The sequence below is a fragment of the Brachyhypopomus gauderio genome, chromosome 1 (assembly GCF_052324685.1).
Source record: "Brachyhypopomus gauderio isolate BG-103 chromosome 1, BGAUD_0.2, whole genome shotgun sequence".
NCBI lineage: Eukaryota > Metazoa > Chordata > Actinopteri > Gymnotiformes > Hypopomidae > Brachyhypopomus > Brachyhypopomus gauderio.
Window position 1 is genome coordinate 53,110,248 of NC_135211.1, and position 17,374 is coordinate 53,127,621.

Here is a 17,374-nt window from a genome sequence, read left to right on the forward strand (position 1 = left end):
CTGTTAATAAAACACCATTAAAAGAAACATTGCTGTCATGGCTCATTCCTATCTTCCTGACATAATGCTGTTACATTGGTGTCAGAAGCAGGACTGTCCATACTGCGAGTACCAGCAACTGCTGGATGAAGTCCAGGACCTGACAGTTCGACGGCTAGAGAAGCAGACAAAGAAGGAAGATGGGCAAATTGAGCCTCCTGACGGCGCAAGCGCGACAAGAAAACGTCGCGGGAGAGAGGCCGCAGACAATGCTGATGGTGAGGATGCAGCAAGCAACACGGCAGGGCTACGCCACACCAAAGAGGCTGCCACCGGTCGAGACGACTGCTGGGCCGTGACAATACGGATCCCACGCTATGACGGCGAGGGGGCATGGGAACCATACCACGCGCAATTACGCGGAATAGCAAGCTTTTATAAATGGATGACTGCAGAGACGGCGCTACAGATCTGCCTGGCCCTAGAAGGAAAAGCCTTGCAAACACTACTGGATGTGCCAGCAGAACAACACGGCGACCTAGAAGCGCTGATGGGAACATTTCGGCGTTTCGGACAGGCCACCGTGAGCATCAAGAAACAGCTCTCAGGACGACGGTGTTTACGAGGAGAGCGTATAGGCGTACTGGCAGCCGAGATCAGCACTATGGTCCGCCAAGCGTACCTTACATTCCCAGAAACAGCTCGCGAGGAACTAGTACTGGACTACTTCATGAACGCACTTGCACCAGACGAGATGAGGCATCAAGGACAGCTAGTGGCACTGGAGTCACTGAGCAGGGCTATCAAAGAGGCAGAGCGAGCAGAATTGAACTTGAGTGAACACAGCCCAAAGAGAGCGGCCCAATGTTTTGCCATGGAAGACCCTAGACCAACGGGCCCCAGCAGGCTGACAGACGCACGGATTGTTTGCTGGCGATGCAAGAAGTGGGGACATAGAGCCCCCCATTGCTGATAACCCGAGCAGGCAGGAAACGATGACGGGGCTGCCCAATAGGGGACCGGCAGTCCCACAGGACCCCGCTCCTAAGAGAAGAGCTGACGCGCTTTTGGGTGAATGTCGACTAGATGGGGTACAGGTCAAAGCGCTACTTGACACTGGGTCTACTATCTCAATACTGCGCCCCGGTATACTCCCTGACGAGGGATGGCAGTTGACCGATGCACATCTGCGGACCATTACAGGCGCCCAAGTAGAGATGTGGGGCAAGAAACGGCTAGAGGTGAGTCTGGCCGGCCAGGCGTGGGCACAGGACTTCTGGTTAGCACCCATCAGCGAGCCCTGTATCCTCGGCATGGATTATCTGACTGCAGTTGGAGCTATACTGGATATAAAAACGAGAACGCTAAAAGTTGGGAGAAAAACAGTGACGCTGGCTGGCGTAGGCTGTAGTGATAGAACAGCAGAGTCCCGAGGCTCCTTGGTGGTGCTGCCCCGGACTCCTTCGGGTGGAGCCGCCACCTCTGGAGGAGTTGAAAATGCAGCACCAGAGGTGAATGGTGACACTCGAGGGGCCGGGCGCGCCACCACCAAGTAGAGATCACCACTGCCTTCTCTGGGGAACACTGCCCGTGCTGAAGCAGCTGAACACGCAGCGCCGGTATCAGAGAGTGAAACCTCAGGGGCTGTGGGCGGTGCACACGAGCAACACGACAGCATACAACAGCGGAACAAGAATGCGAGACTGAGAAGCTGTGTCCACGTGCTGTGGGACCGCAGCAGCAAAGAACTCGCCTCGGGACAGAAGCAAAAACTGGGAATTACTGCGACAAAACAAAGACATTTTTGCAGAGTCTGAGGAAGTCTGCAGACGCACCGACCTCGTACAGCACCACATTGACACTGGCAACACTGCGCCCATCTGACTGCGCCCACATCGATTGCCGCTGGCAAAGAGATAGGTCGCCAGGCAGCAAATAGCTGAGATGGCTGCTGCAGGAGTCATTGAGCAGTCAAGCAGCCCGTGGGCTGCCCTGGTGGTGCTAGTAAAGAAGAAGCTAGGTGGCTGGAAGTTCTGCTTGGACAACCGACAGCTGAACATGGTGACGAAGGTAAACTCTTACCCTGTTCCTCGCATCGACGATGCGTTGACCTGAGTAGTGGCTACTGGCAGGTAGCATTAGCACCCGAGGCTAAAGAGAAGACAGCATTTACACTAGGTACAGGTCTGTGGCAATTCACAGTCATGCCATTCTGCCTCTGTAATGCCCCCGCTATCTTCGAGCACCTCATGGAGCATGTACTGGCTGATGCCCTGACAGACCGCTGCATTGTTTACCTGGACGTACTGGTACACGCAGCCACGTCCAAGTCAAGTTGAACAATGTGCAAACGGTGTTCAAAGCGATCAGAGAGGCGAACCTGAGGTTACACCTGGGGAAGTGTGAGTTGTTCAGGTGCCGAGCCAATTTCCTGGGTGACATCGTCAGTGGTGCAGGAATTGAGACAGACTCACAGAAGACGCAGACAGTACGAGACTGGCCTCGACGTCACCGAGCTGCGGAGTTTTCTCGGACTAGATTCCTACTACCGTCATTTCGTGCAAGGCTTTGCGCAGATAGCGGCACCACTACACCGACTGACGGCAAAGAGCGCCGAATTCAAGTGGGATGACCCCGCGGAGAGTGCTTTCACGGTCATCCAAGAGAAGCTCAGTGACACGCCCACGCTGGCTTTCCCCCGAACGGGCACCAAATTCATTGTAGAAACAGATGCGAGCGATTCCGGTATTGGAGGAGTGCTCTCACAAGTGCACGATGGAGAAGAGAGGCCGATTGTGTTAGCAAGCCCGAACGGAACTACTGCGTGATGCACAGAGAGCTATTAGCCATCGTGGTTGTGTTGAGACATTTCCGCTCTTACCTGTATGGAGTCTCATTCCAACTCCGTACCGATCACGCATCTATGACATGGCTCATGCAGTTCAAGGAACAACAAGGTCAGATAGCGAGGTGGAACACCATACTGCAGGAGTATCAGTTTAACATTCGGACCTGGCAACTAGTAGTGCCGCGGAGCTTGGGAGAAAGAGTGCTGGCTGCAGTGCATGGAGCTGTCGGCGTAGGACACTTCGGCGTTACCAAGACACTGCATCGACTGCAGCAACAATTCTACTGGCCGGGCTGCCACAACAATATGGAGCTATTTGTCCACTGTTGCGATCACTGCACAGCAAAAAAGGGGCCGCAGCGACGTTCACGAGCCCCCCTGCACACGCTTTGCTCCGGCACGCCTATGGAGAGAGTGGCCATGGACATCCTGGGTCCCTTTCCTGCGTCAGACACAGGTAACCGTTTCATTCTAGTAGCTATGGGCTACTTTACTAAGTGGCCATAGGCTTATGCTATTCCTAATCAGAGTACTACGACTGTAGCGACTGCTCTACTTAGTGAGTTTTTCTGCCGATTTGGGCTCCCTGAGGAGTTACATAGTGACCAAGGTTGAAATTTTGAGTCTGCTGTTATGGCCGAGGTTTGCAGGAAGCTGAACGTTCGGAAAACCCGTACTACATTCCTTCATCCCCAGAGTGACGGCCTGGTAGAACGCTTCAATCGCACGCTGGTTACGCAACTGGTGATCCTGATGGCCCAGCACCAGCGCGATTGGGACCAACACCTACCAGCAGTTCTGCTGGCATGCCGCTCGGCAGTACAGGAGACAACGGGTTTCATGCTGGTGCAGCTGATATTCGGGAAGGAGCTGTGCACACCAGTGGAGCTGGCCTTCAGAGCTCCCCTGGACACAGACAGCGAAAATCCACCAGATGACGCGGGCACACCAGGGTGACGCCAATGGACGCCAGAACCGCGCCTATGACTCCCGGTGTTCAGGAGAACCCCTCTGCCCAGGGGTCCGGGTTTGGCTGTATAACCCTCGTTGGCGACACGGACGCTGCCCAAAGCTTCAGTCCGCATGGGAGGGCCCGTGCGAGGTCCTGGACCGCCTGGGAGAGGTCGTCTACAGGGTGCGTGCAGGCAGGCGCATCGTGGTGGTCCATCAAGATTGGTTGGCACCGTTTCGGCCTCGCTAGGGGGAGACTCCTGAACCAGGACCCCCGCGTGACACTCATGACAAGGATGGAGGCGGTGACTTTGCTCACGCTAGTCCACTACCACCGGAGACTAGTAAGAGACCACAGCTGGCATCATCCTGACACAACGCCGTTACAATATAATGTAGTCAAATGTATGTGTACAAGCACTGAAAGGTGGATTTTTCATAACATGTCATTTTAATATTGGGAATGTGTCATTTATATAATATAAATTAAAAGATATTACCACAAGAAAAGTGTAAAGAACCCTAGTAAGTGGTGCCAGTATCTTGTGAAATAGTTATTTAATGTAGGCTCTCTTTACCCTTATCTCTTTTTATAATGTTCTCTCCCTTTAATGTGGGATCTCTCTACCCTTCTCTCTGTTTAAAGTTATCTATTTCTCATTTGTCATAGACCTTCTGAGTCAAGAACACCCAGTGCTATGTCCACTGTTAATCTCTAATTAAAATACTCACATTACTTTTCTGGATGCTTTAACCACTGGCAGCAGTCTCAGTAGACATTCCTCTAATGGGACATTGCTCAGGTCAAACTCATCCCGCTCCTCTTCTGAGTTCAGCAACACAAACACCACAGCTGACCACTGAGCAGCAGAGAGCCTGGCTCCACGCAGACGAGTGTCACCTCCTCTGCTCAGGTATGTTTGGACTTCCTGTACTAGAGAATGATCATTCAGTTCATTCAGACAGTGGAACAGATTGATGGTTTTTTCTGGAGAGGGATTCTCCCTGATCTTCTCCTTGATGTACTTGACTGTTTTATCATTACTGTGAGAGCTTCTTCCTGTCTGTGTCAGAAGACCTCGTAAGAGAGTCTGATTGGACTCCAGTGAGAGACCCAGAAGGAAGCGGAGGAAAAGGTCCAGATGTCCATTCTGGCTCTGTAAGGCCTTGTCCACTGCACTGATGAGGAGAGAAGATATTGATTTTTTGGAAATACTGAAAAATCCAGGTTGTTGCTGATCCAGCACATTGTTGTTGGTGGAGATGAAGGTAATAAACACATATAAAGCAGCCAGAAACTCCTGAACACTCAGATGTACAAAGCTGAACACCTTCCCCAGCTGTAGACCAAACTCCTCTCTGAAGATCTGAGTGCACATTCCTGAATACGCTGATATTTCTCTGACATCAATGCCACTGTTTCTCAGTTCGTCCTCATAGAAGATCAGGTTGCCTTTTTTCAGCTGTTGAAAAGCCAGTTTCCCCAGTGCTAAAACATGTTTTCTAGTTTGGTGAGGGTTAGTGTCACTTTTCTGATCATACTTTTGATCCTTGTGTTTGATGTGAAATATCAGGAAGTGTGTGTACATCTGAGTCAGGGTCTTGGGGATCTCTCCACTCTCTGCTTCACACAACATTCTCTCTAGAACAGTGGCTGCAATCCAACAGAAGACTGGAATGTGGCACATGATGTAGAGGCTTCTTGATGACTTCATGTGTGAGATGATTCTGTTGGCCAGACTCTGGTCACTGATTCTCTTCCTGAAGTACTCCTCTTTCTGAGGGGCACTGAACCCTCGCACCTCTGTTACCTGGTCAACACACTCAGGAGGGATCTGATTGGCTGCTGCTGGTCGAGAGGTTATCCAGAGGAGAGCAGAGGGAAGCAGATTCCCCTTGATGAAGTTTGTCAGCAGCACATCCACGGAGGTCGACTCTGTTACATCCAACAAGCTGTCATTGTTCTGGAAATCTAGAGGAAGACGACACTCATCCAGACCGTCAAAGATGAAAAGAATTTTGTACTGTGTATAGTGAGTTGGTTTTAATTCACGTGTTTCTGGAAAGAAGCAATGAAGAAGCTGCACCAGACTGAGCTTTTTCTCTTTCATCAAATTCAGCTCCCTAAAAGGAAGTGGAAATATGAAGAGAACATCCTGATTTACATTTCCTTCAGACCAGTCCAGTATGAACTTCTGCACGGAGACTGTTTTACCAATTCCAGCCACTCCTTTAGTCAGCACAGTTCTGATGGCTTTGTCTTGTCCTGGTAAGGGTCTAAAGATATCACTGCATTTGATGGGTGTCTCCTGTGTTGCTGGTCTCCTGGATACTGTCTCAATCTGTCTCACCTCATGTTCATTATTCACCTCTCCACTCCCTCCCTCTGTGATGTAGAGCTCTGTGTAGATCTCATTCAGAAGTGCTGTGGTTCCATGCTGTGAGATTCCTTCATTAATTTTCTGACATTTTTCCCTCAGTTTGGATTTGAGCTTTCTGTGGCAAGCAGGGGCCAGTTCTGATAAATAGGAAGACAACAGCACATATCTTTATGATAAATTATAACGGACTCATCACAGGACATACAAGAAAAGACATCATTACTATGCCTTTTACGGGCTTGCTGACCAAATTTAAGCTTCCCCCTTCCCACCTTTTTCGTTTTTTTCAAATCAGTGACTTTGTTCAGAAAAATTACCCAGACTTCCCAAATCTTCCTGCACCAAATTTATTAGACGAACTTCTTTTGATAGATCCCAATCAAAGAGGAAACATCTCACATATATTTAGGGAATTGGACTCTACTGTTGCTGTCTTCCCCCAACAAACAAAAAATTTGTGGGAGCAAGATCTAGGTCTTGTGACGGGCGGTGTGAGCAACTAAAAAGTAAGCGATCACGCCAAGTCACAGGGAAAAAGGATGGTTTAATAGAAAGTGTGCAAACCAAAACCCGTGCAAAAGATCCAAATTAAGGATATAATGACCAGCGGTCAACTGGTACAAAGACAAGACATATATAGGCAAACAAACGACCCTCAGGTGAGACGGATCACGGGCTCCGCCCACCTGAGGGACGCACATGACGTCACCAAACAACAACAACAACAGCCGCTGTGGATAGAGGCAGCCGGTAGGGGGCCGCCTCACCGTGACAGACCCCCCCACCAAGCCGCACTCCCCTCCACTGGGTGTGTGGCACACAGCGGCTACACACAAAACACGAAGGGGCAGGAAGGCAGGGACAGGCATGGACACACCTCCTGAGTCCGGGAGCTGAAACACAAAAACACACATTACTCAGCTCGCCTCCCCGAGCGGGACCCTGGACCGACCGGGCCGTTAACAACACAAAACCACGCCCCAGTCGGTCACAGGGCCCTCACGCCCTATCCGGCCTTCAGCCGGTGAGCCCCACAGGTGTGAGGACGAGGGGCTACGGCTCCTCTCTCGTCCCTCGTGTATGTGTGTGTGTGCAGGCTACCTCTCCAAGGCGTGGCTACTTCACCTCCTGGACCTATCTCCTCCCAGAGCTGACCCCTGCCTTCTGCTAGGGGTCACCCCAACCTCCTGGGGAGCCAACCCCTCCCGGGGCCTCTCATCGCGAGGTAGACTCCTCCACCCAACCCAGGAGCGCCAGAGACCGAGGCCCATAGCACCCCCGACGCGGGCTAGGGAGCAGCCCCAAGGGCCTCTTGGTCACCCCGGGCAGGAGGGAGTATCTCCCTCCTCAGCAGGAGCTTTTCAGACCGGAGCCCCATGGCTAGACAAACAAAACTGTGTACAAACAACGAACGGAACGGGACCCTTACGTGCGCGCTCGTTAGACAGTGACGTGCCGCTCAGGTTCGCAGTCGCTCCCCCACATTAAACACAAGACGACGGGGGAGCGAGGCGACGGTGATGAGCGGTACCCGCGTCACACATGAAACATTCAACACAAACACAAACGAGCGACGCACACTGACCAACGTTACCATTCATACGTACACATTGACACCACACAAGACGAAGAGCATACCCAGGGAGACTGCCCTGGTCCTCGCCGTGCCACACACACAACACGAGCACGGCGGAGCTCTTCCAACAAACAAACGACAAACACGAAGAGTTTTTCCCAGGGCAGACGGCCCTGGTCCTCGCCGTGCCACAAACACCACACAAAAGCACGGCGGAACTCTTCACAAAACACCACACACTTACCACGAGACATGACCACGAACGAAGGAGAAAGAAAAAGAGACTCGGCGGCTTTCGAAGGGTGGCTGGTTATTCTGTGACGGGCGGTGTGAGCAACTAAAAAGGAAGCGATCACGCCAAGTCTCAGGGAAAAAGGATGGTTTAATAGCTCTTTTCAGCATTCTTCAAACAAAATCCTTTTCAAGCAAAGCCCAACACTGTTTGGCCTTTTGTTCTTTACTGGCAAGGCGTTTAATTCTGCTTAACTGGAAGCACACTGCACCTCCCTCTTATAGTTGATGGGTCAAGGAAGTTCTGTTCAATTTGAAATTGGAGAGGCTAATATTTTCCCTTAAGGGATCACAGAGTAAATTTAATAGGACTTGGGACCCCCTGCTGTCTATCATAGACACTGTGGACATAGAACCAGAAGAGACATATGTCTGAGTTTTTTTTATTATTAATTCGTTACATTATTTTTTTTCCTTCTTGTCCCCTTGTTTGTAAATTTTAGATTACTTTCACTCATACACTGCACTTAAATCATGGGGCTGTTGGGGATTGATGGGTGGGCGGGAGGGTCGGGAGGGGTGGGTGAGAGTATGGGAGGGAGGGGCGGGTGGGCTGGTTTTTCTCTGAAAACTGTAAAACAAGTGAGCCATTTTTATGTTTTGGGTTTACCCCATCCTTTCTGAGTCTCTGTATTGCTATTGCTCAATAAAGAAATTGTTAGAAAAAAAGAAAAGACATCATTATGAATGGATTTTTAGTCCCCATAGATTGGCCGTTATCATGTTAAGCCGCCCACTTCACAAAACTCCACCTTACGTTCACTCCATAGGTCTCAATCCCCTGACTACTGATTCACTCTCATCATTACTCTCACCTGTTCCTCATTTCCTGTCACCTCTTCATAAGCCCACAGGTCTCATTACACGTCGCTGCACCTTGTGTGCCTACCAGGACCTGCTGCTGATTGCTGACGTCGTGCTACACTTTAGGCCAAGTTATAACGTGACTCTCTCTTTGAACACTCTATGCTCAACTGATTTCAAGTGTTTACACTGCTTTGAGTTGTGCTGTGTCTATGATGGAAATGGACAAAAGTCGACCCAGCACCACCTCCTCTGTCTGCTGTTTCTGTTACCCCATTACAGCCATGATACATTCAGGAAATTGAAGTACTGTAAGTGTTAAACTAGATGTAGGTTAAAGTGTCTGGGTATCAATAGCAAATCTTGGGCTTCTTTCCTCTGCTGTCCACTCTAGCCTCTGAAATCTGGAAGTTATTTTCGATCAGTCTTTAGCATTTGATTCTCATGTTAAACAGCTGTCAAGATCCTGTTTCTTCCACTTGAGAAATATCAGTAAACTGGGATCTATGGTTTCAACAGCAGATCTAGAGATGCTGATCCATGCGTTTATTTCATCTCGCATAGACTACTGTAATGCCTTGTTTTCATCTCTCAGTGTATCAGCTCGTGGACGTTTACAGATAATTCAAAACGCTGCAGCGAGGTTACTGACCAAGTCAAGCAGACGGTCTCGCATAACACCCATTTTAAAATCCTTACACTGGCTTCCTGTAGAATTCAGGATCCAGTTCAAGATTTTAACTTTAACATACAGAGCCCTACACAACACAGCTCCTGTGTATGTCGCTGACCTGCTCCACCCCTACACTTCATCGCGATCACTCAGGACAAACAACCTGAGTTTACTGTCTGTGCCATGTTCACGTCTAAAGACTCGTGGAGACCGAGCATTTAAGGTGGTTGCTCCAGAACTGTGGAACACACTTCCTCCACATTTAAGATCAGCTGACTCTGTGGATACTTTTTAAAAACAGCTAAAGACTTTCCTTTTTTACGCAGGCTTTTAGTTAGTGGTGGAGGTTGCAGCTGTTGACCTTGTGCACTGTATTTTATTTATGTTTTATAGTGTGTTTTTGTGTTTTTATTTTGTTATTTTATTTTCTGTTGTAAAGCACTTTGTGGATTGTGCCTGTGAGAAGTGCTATATAAATACATTTTACTTACTTACTTACAATAACACTGAATGATCAGCAGATTGAAATGGAGAACACATTGGTTCATGGAGGAAACCATTATGTAACCCTCCTGAAATTAGGGTTACTAATCTCAGGAATCGTTGAGGTCATTGCCTTAAGGGGGCGCTCTGTACGTTCTTTTTAAGGGAATTTCTAACGAAGAAGAACATCTTTTTTTTTTTTCCCTGAGCGATTTTCCTGACGTGTCAGAGATCGAAACTCCCAGACTTCGCTGGGAAATAATATAAAGCTCTCAGGATAACGTCCTAATTATATATAAACAAACTATATTCTCCAATTAGACATTCAACTTGAGAGTTATTTCGAAGCGATTCCATCACGTTATCAGGCACTAGAAACTCCGGTGAGTGAACACATTCACGTTGGCTAGTCGTTACTAGAACCATGCTAGCGAATTTAGGAAATTATTAGGTGGTGTTTGAATGAATCCTCTAAAACCAATCGGAGTAATAATATAATTATAGTCATGATGAAAAAAACTTTAGTAATCTATTATTACAATCATTAAACTGTTCACTATTATAGACTAAAAGATTAAATATAAACCTGCCATTTTGATGCTTACCCTATCGTTGAGGTAACAGTGAACCGTAAAGGAATGTTATGAGGTGCGTTGCACTAAGTGTTACAGTTTGTTCATTTAACTTATGTCGGTAGATATCCAGACTAAATGGCTAATCTACATCTTAGATTAAGGGATACTATGTGTGTTATTTTCATGTTTGTTCAGTACATTTACACAATGTAGCACGACAATAAGTCACGACATGTTACTAAAATGATACAGATAATTACTTTGTAATTTGAAGTATTTCATTTTGATGGTATATTATTTCCTGAAGCACATCGATAATGCAAGCTTCCATGGAAGTTTGAGTGAATATTATGATGATCTATCATTCAGTATAAATTGAGTGTATTCGGGTAATGTTACACCTGTGAGAAGGCATTATTGAGATCTCATGTACGATTGAAACAGACACTGATTGTTCTGCACTTTGTGTAGATTGGTTTTTTGTATACATTTTAAAGCTGACGAATCTGAATGCTGAGATGGCGAGCCAACCCCAGATCCTGGATGCGGTGCGGCTGACCGTATGATCCAGACCGAACCTGATTCGCCCATCGAGAAGTCATCAGATCCAAGTCCTACCCATCCGACAGATAGGTAGTCAGATACAATTGTGTAAAGGACGGATCGGAACAGAACCGTGGAATCTGCACCCACCACTGTCTGCGGACTGAAACCTTTATACCCTGGATTCTACTCATATGTGCACATATTAGAGGGACTGATTTTTCTTTTTTTTTTTTAGGAATCTGATAACCCCATGCAATTCACTTTTGTTTAATTATTTTTGTTTTACAGTATTTTACATTGTGGTTTGCATGATCAGTTGTGAGGCAATAAACTGGTCAATTGTTCAGCTTGCTCTCGTTTGACTTACCTCTCCTTCGAACTTAGTAGATGTTAGTGCTTTCTGATACTGGCCAGACAAGTGCTACAATTACACTAGCTGAAGTTCCACCACACATTGGTAACTATCACCTGACTGAGGAGACCTACAACTAGCAGACTGGACATCTGACAGACAATGGGGATAAATAGAAAACACATCTGTGTATGACATCATGAGACAGTGACTGTCAGGGCTGGATCCAGGGCCATTCCCTCTGTAACCACCTGGGGGAGCCCATGAGCCAGAACTCAGCTCAATCAGCAGTGATGATCTGCACCGGTCTTCCTTGCTTCTTAAGGAAGACAGAAGCAGAGCAGCCCTACAATTTGGCATAGGCCAACTAGGCCATAGCCTAGGGCAAAATAAACGGAATGCATAATTATGCATTATGCTGTTCTGCATGCTGCCCAGACATACAGTTAGTTGTGTGTGTTACTTGTGTGTCATGTCTGACTGTCTGCAAGTAATATTATGTATTATAACAATTTAGAATGAATGTGGGGTGAATTAGCAAAAGTTTGTTTTGGACATTTTTCAATCCAGTAAACATTATGACATGTCTGTATGCCTTTACCTTTATTACTTGTAGTCACCTTGTCAGCAACAATAATTGTAATTATTTACTGATTGTCTCTGTTAGTCTGTGAGAAATTTACATTTACTGTACTGTGTAAATTTCTTTTGTGATCTACAGTTCCAAACCTACGAATAGAACTGAACTCAACAGTTGTTGGCTTGTTTTTTACTTTAGACTTAAAAGTGCAGGTGCAAAAGGGCAAGGGGGGCGCTGGATTTTTTTGGACCTGGGCATGTTGAAGTCTAAAGATGGACCTGGACATGTGGAAGTCTAAACATGGACCTGGGCATGTTGAAGTCTAAAGATGGACCTGGACATGTGGAAGTCTAAAGATGGACCTGGGCATGTGGAAGTCTAAAGATGGACCTGGACATGTGGAAGTCTAAAGATGGACCTGGGCAGGTGGAAGTCTAAAGATGGACCTGGGCAGGTGGAAGTCTAAAGATGGACCTGGGCAGGTGGAAGTCTAAAGATAGACCTGGGCAGGTGGAAGTCTAAAGATGGACCTGGGCAGGTGGAAGTCTAAAGATGGACCTGGGCAGGTGGAAGTCTAAAGATGGACCTGGGCAGGTGGAAGTCTAAAGATGGACCTGGGCATGTGGAAGTCTAAAGATGGACCTGGGCATGTGGAAGTCTAAAGATGTCCCTGCTGCTGAGTTGTTGCTGTAGTCGCTGCTGCTAACGTTCAGCCTGTCTCTAGTAACATGTTGCGCTGGGTGTCTCGCCACCCTGTATCTATCTCCGTTTGGAGATTACATGCTTCAGCCTGTCTGTTCGAGTGTTCTCACTCTACTTTAGTTCATTCTCCTCTGTTTTCTAGTCACATTGAGTTTTCCGCGAGTGTTTATTTTCTTCCCTCTCTTTATTGCATTGAGTTTTCTGCGAGTCCTTTGGTTTTCCCCATTTCTGCCTTATATTGCATGTATGACAGCAGTGAGTTACCTGCCCTTATTTCTGTGTTAGCTAAGGGTGGTTTCTATTCTCAAATTTACGTGGGCTGGCACTTGGGTTCGCCTACTGTTAATACATCACGGTGGATCTCGTGTTCGCCATTCACTGGTGTTAGAGTTGTCAAATCTCACTTGTAAAGAACAACAATGTATCCTCAACATTCTACAATCACATGACTGATAAAAGTAGGTGTCTTGAGTCTGCACCTGAGCAGACTTCACTGAAGGGAGGTCAACTGAGGACAGATCAACACTGATTTAAGATCCTCATTGTGAACTGAGATTCACCAACAGTGTCCTCCCTCTAAAGTAATAAAGTGATGTTATGATGTCATGACCCATAGCTCTTACTGGTCTGTAGTGTGTTAGCGAGGTCTGTCTGGTTCATGTTCCTCAGGACGTGCAGTGTGATCTTCAGCGCCCCCTCTCTGACACTGCTCTGATCCTCCTCATCCTCCACCTGTCTCTCAGTGCATGCTGGGTAATCTGCACTCAGTAGATTCTTGAACCTCTTCAGCTCATTTTTCACCAGAGAGATGATTTTGTGCTCCAGCTCCTGAATAATCAGTATCAGTAAAACTACAGTGTTACAGACAGATGATTATAACACAGAATAATCCATTAAACATAAGAGAGGACTGAACTGAGAGGGACTGGTTGGTCTTGTGGACATTATGGTTTATAAGTACATAATTCTAATATTAAAGTTTGAATTCTATGTAGTTTTATAAAGCCAGAACAGAGTTGTATTATAACTTTGAATATGATTCATCATCAGCTGAATTAAATTAAAGTGAAGCAGTAAGCAGTAAAGCCACAGTCTCATCAGGATTTGTGATGTAAACTCACTCTAATGATAAGCCCCTTCTCCCACAAACACACACAAATAAACATATACAGTCACATACACACCTTGAATACTGACTCCAGTTTGTCTTTCTTTTGGACACTGTGTACAGACAGAACAACAATTTTAATGGAAAATCTACATTTTAAAGGCATGAATACAAATTACATTCATGAATATGTTACTCTCATAAATACATGTTATATTCATGCTTCTGTACATGATGATGATGATGTGATACTTGTGGAATAACTGAACACACTTGAACATGTCACGGTTCACTGGGCTCCCAGACTGAGGGACACTGAACCCAAATGCTGTAGAACAAACACAGAGAACCTGCATCTGACTTTAACTCTGGTGATGTAGAATAATGTTTATGTGAATGGGGCCTCACCAGATACTTTATTAGAAACAACTTGTACCTACAAACACTGGACACTTTATGTCCCTAACTTATATTGTAGTTTTCTGATGATGACACAGTTCTTCATCCTCCCTCTACCCCAGGGGTGTCCAAATGTGGCCCACGTTCAAATTTTCCAGCCCACAGCCTCTGTTGACCACAACATTTTATATTTCACCAGAAGATGGCAGTGTATATTATACTATAGCGGTATGGCAGAGTATACTATACTATACCCCCACACATGTTCATCTCACCAAATCTGGACCTCACTGTAAAAGGTTTGGACACCCCTGCTCTACCCCCTTCATCACTGGTCAGTTTATGACCACAGCACCACTGATACATATTCATCTATACCAGAATACAAGATGTTTAATAGAAAAATATTTTATCATTATTAATTATTTATATGGGAGGTTAAGACATTCTCATTCATGGTTAAACAGAATTCATTGTAATATATCATACAGGGTAAAGGTGAAGATCAGTTCCTGTGAGACACAAATGTAGTTGGAAAATATTTTGGAACTCAGCCAAGAATATTAAAAATGAATTAAACTATTAATAATGAAAACTTCACAAAGCTCCATTGATAACGTACAGACTGGTGGAAAGACCTGGAGAATTTAGACATAATATGAACACAGGGAGATAATGAAAGGGTCTCTACATGCTGCTGGATGAACTGTGCATGTAGGATGACACTGTAAAAGGCTTCATTTGATAAAGGTCCAGATCAGGTGATCTTTAAACAGATAGAACTTTTACATTTGGACCTAATACATATATAACGAATGTGTATATGAATATGAATGACTGGGGTGTGAAGTCATGATGATGGTAGAATCTAAAGCGGATATGTAAATAAAGTAGGAGGGGCAATGTGTGTGTGATTAGAATATACAGTTTGAATAAACATTAGGGCTCCTCTGAGCTCCGGAGACATTCATTTGGGGAGTGACTTTACAATAAAGTGGGACCTGTTATTCTCTTCTTTGTTGAATTTGTGTGAAGATTATCCTGAATCCTGATAGTGGGGAAACTGTAGGAATTCTGTAAAATATCAATATTATATGTGATGGAGAAAAGACTTTGTATGATGAAAGAATCTCTATGTGTATAATGTTTCACTCACTGTGGGTCAGAGGTCACAGGTCCACTGCTGAATTCAGGAGGATTACCCATGGACCAGTCACTCTTCATAGACACACAGCTGTGTGTCTTCACCCTGATGAGGAAAGTGTTGAGTAATTAATCATTCACTACATTTTATTTATCCTGAATATTCCCTCTTCCTGTTAAAAGACTGAAATAATCTCTATGTGTGTAAATGTGTCACTCACTGTGGGTCAGAGGTCACAGGTTCACTGCTGAATGCAAGAGGCTGATGCATGGACCAGTCACTCTTCATAGACACACAGCTGGGTACTAGAGATGATTCACTCTTCATAGACACACAGCTGGGTACTGGAGGTGATTCACTCTTCATAGACACACAGCTGGGTACTGGAGATGATTCATTCTTCATAGACACACAGCTGGGTACTGGAGATGATTCACTCTTCATAGACACACAGCTGGGTAGTGGAGATGATTCACTCTTCATAGACACACAGCTGGGTACTGGATGTGCTGCTGTCTTTACCCTGATGAAGATGAGGAAAGTGTTGAGTATTTACGTCCTTCACTACATTTCATTTATCCTGAATATTCCCTCTTCCTGTTTCCTCAGATTAAGTGCTGATGTAAAGCTCCTCACTTTGGGTCAGAGGTTCCTCCTCCACTGGTGGAGATATGAGGCTCCATCATGGAGTTGTTCCTCTTCACACACACACAGCTGGACACTGGAGATGCTGCTCTCTGCTCCCTGTCAACAGTTCATCATAAAGAGGAGGAGCAGGACACTGAAACACTGATTATAATGAACCTGATGTCACTGCAGGATGAGGCTCTCCCTAACAGAACCCCAGTAACACTATAGGAAAAGGACATTTTTCATAGACATGTGGTTCATGACACACTGTATTGTACATGTACTTGAATGCTTACTTGACTGACACTTGTGATAACACTAGCGCCATCATTTGACAACTTCTATGACTATTCTTTTCTTTTCTTTGTTTTTTTTTAACCAATGGTAAGATTTTCCAGAAGAAATTGTCATTTAAGACTCACAGATTCGTACATATTCAGACTGGATTACGCCCCTTTATCGTTAGAACATTAAACAATACATTTTATACATAATGTAACATTCGTAACATTTCTCAATATAAGTGTTAATAAACTCACCGTTGTATGTCACAGACTAAATTCTTTATTCTTTCTTCTTAACTTTCAGTTGTCATCTGGCCTCACCCATCTCACCTTTACCTGTTTTACCTGTTTGTGTTTGTCATGGTAGGACGGTCCAGCCCCACAGGGGAGCCGCCCACTTCACATTCCACACATTCCTCAACACAGCTACTCACACTTTCCAATTCACCCGCATACTCCATAATTACAGGCCCCTGTTCCTCATCACCCTCCCTCCCTACTTCAGACCACAGGTCCAGCCAGTCATCACTGTGCGTTCTTGAGTCGTGAGGAGTGATTGTGCTGCATCGTCTTCTGCTGCCTCTCTCTGACTGCCAAGTCATGGACTATGTGCCTAGATTAGCTTGATTCTGCCTATCACTGTGTGTGTCTGGCTTTGCTTCATTTCACTGAGTGTGATTTTTATTGCTGTGTTATGGACATTAAAGATTCCACAGCACCAAACTCTCACCAAACTCCATGTCAGTGCTCAGTGCCAAACTGTTGAACCTGCACCATGCCACAAAGACCTTGCACACAGCTCACTGTCCTGTGCTGAGGTGTCTGCCATACTGGATAATCACATGGAGTGGGACACAGGCTTTGGTGAAAACGTGGGGCTGTGGCTGTCCCAGGACATACATCAGTTGTTACCATCAGGTCAGAGCGCAATACCAGTCCTGCAGGAAAAACAACAAAGTGACATTGTTCTGTCTCGAGTTCTATACTACATCACACGTGGCAGGAAACCATCGAGGCGAGAGAGGACTCAGGAAACATTCAAAACTTTGAAAACCCTGAAACAGTGGG

At 45.9% G+C, this 17,374-nt stretch overlaps 1 protein-coding gene across 2 annotated transcripts in view; it reads right to left on the reverse strand.

Annotated features, from left to right (window-relative positions):
• LOC143525346 (NLR family CARD domain-containing protein 3-like) overlaps positions 1-16,616 on the reverse strand; it is a 39,674-nt gene extending 23,058 nt beyond the window's left edge. For both annotated transcript variants that reach the window (XM_077019177.1, XM_077019168.1), the window contains exons 1-7: positions 16,562-16,616; positions 16,029-16,136; positions 15,613-15,915; positions 15,405-15,497; positions 13,926-13,962; positions 13,365-13,569; positions 4,511-6,296 (exon numbers count right to left, since the gene is read on the reverse strand). In XM_077019177.1, coding sequence (XP_076875292.1) covers positions 4,511-6,296; positions 13,365-13,569; positions 13,926-13,962; positions 15,405-15,497; positions 15,613-15,915; positions 16,029-16,078 — 2,474 coding nt within the window. In that variant the 5' untranslated portion in view covers positions 16,079-16,136; positions 16,562-16,616. The remainder of the gene's footprint in view (positions 1-4,510; positions 6,297-13,364; positions 13,570-13,925; positions 13,963-15,404; positions 15,498-15,612; positions 15,916-16,028; positions 16,137-16,561) is intronic.
• Between the last annotated feature and the right edge of the window lie 758 nt (positions 16,617-17,374).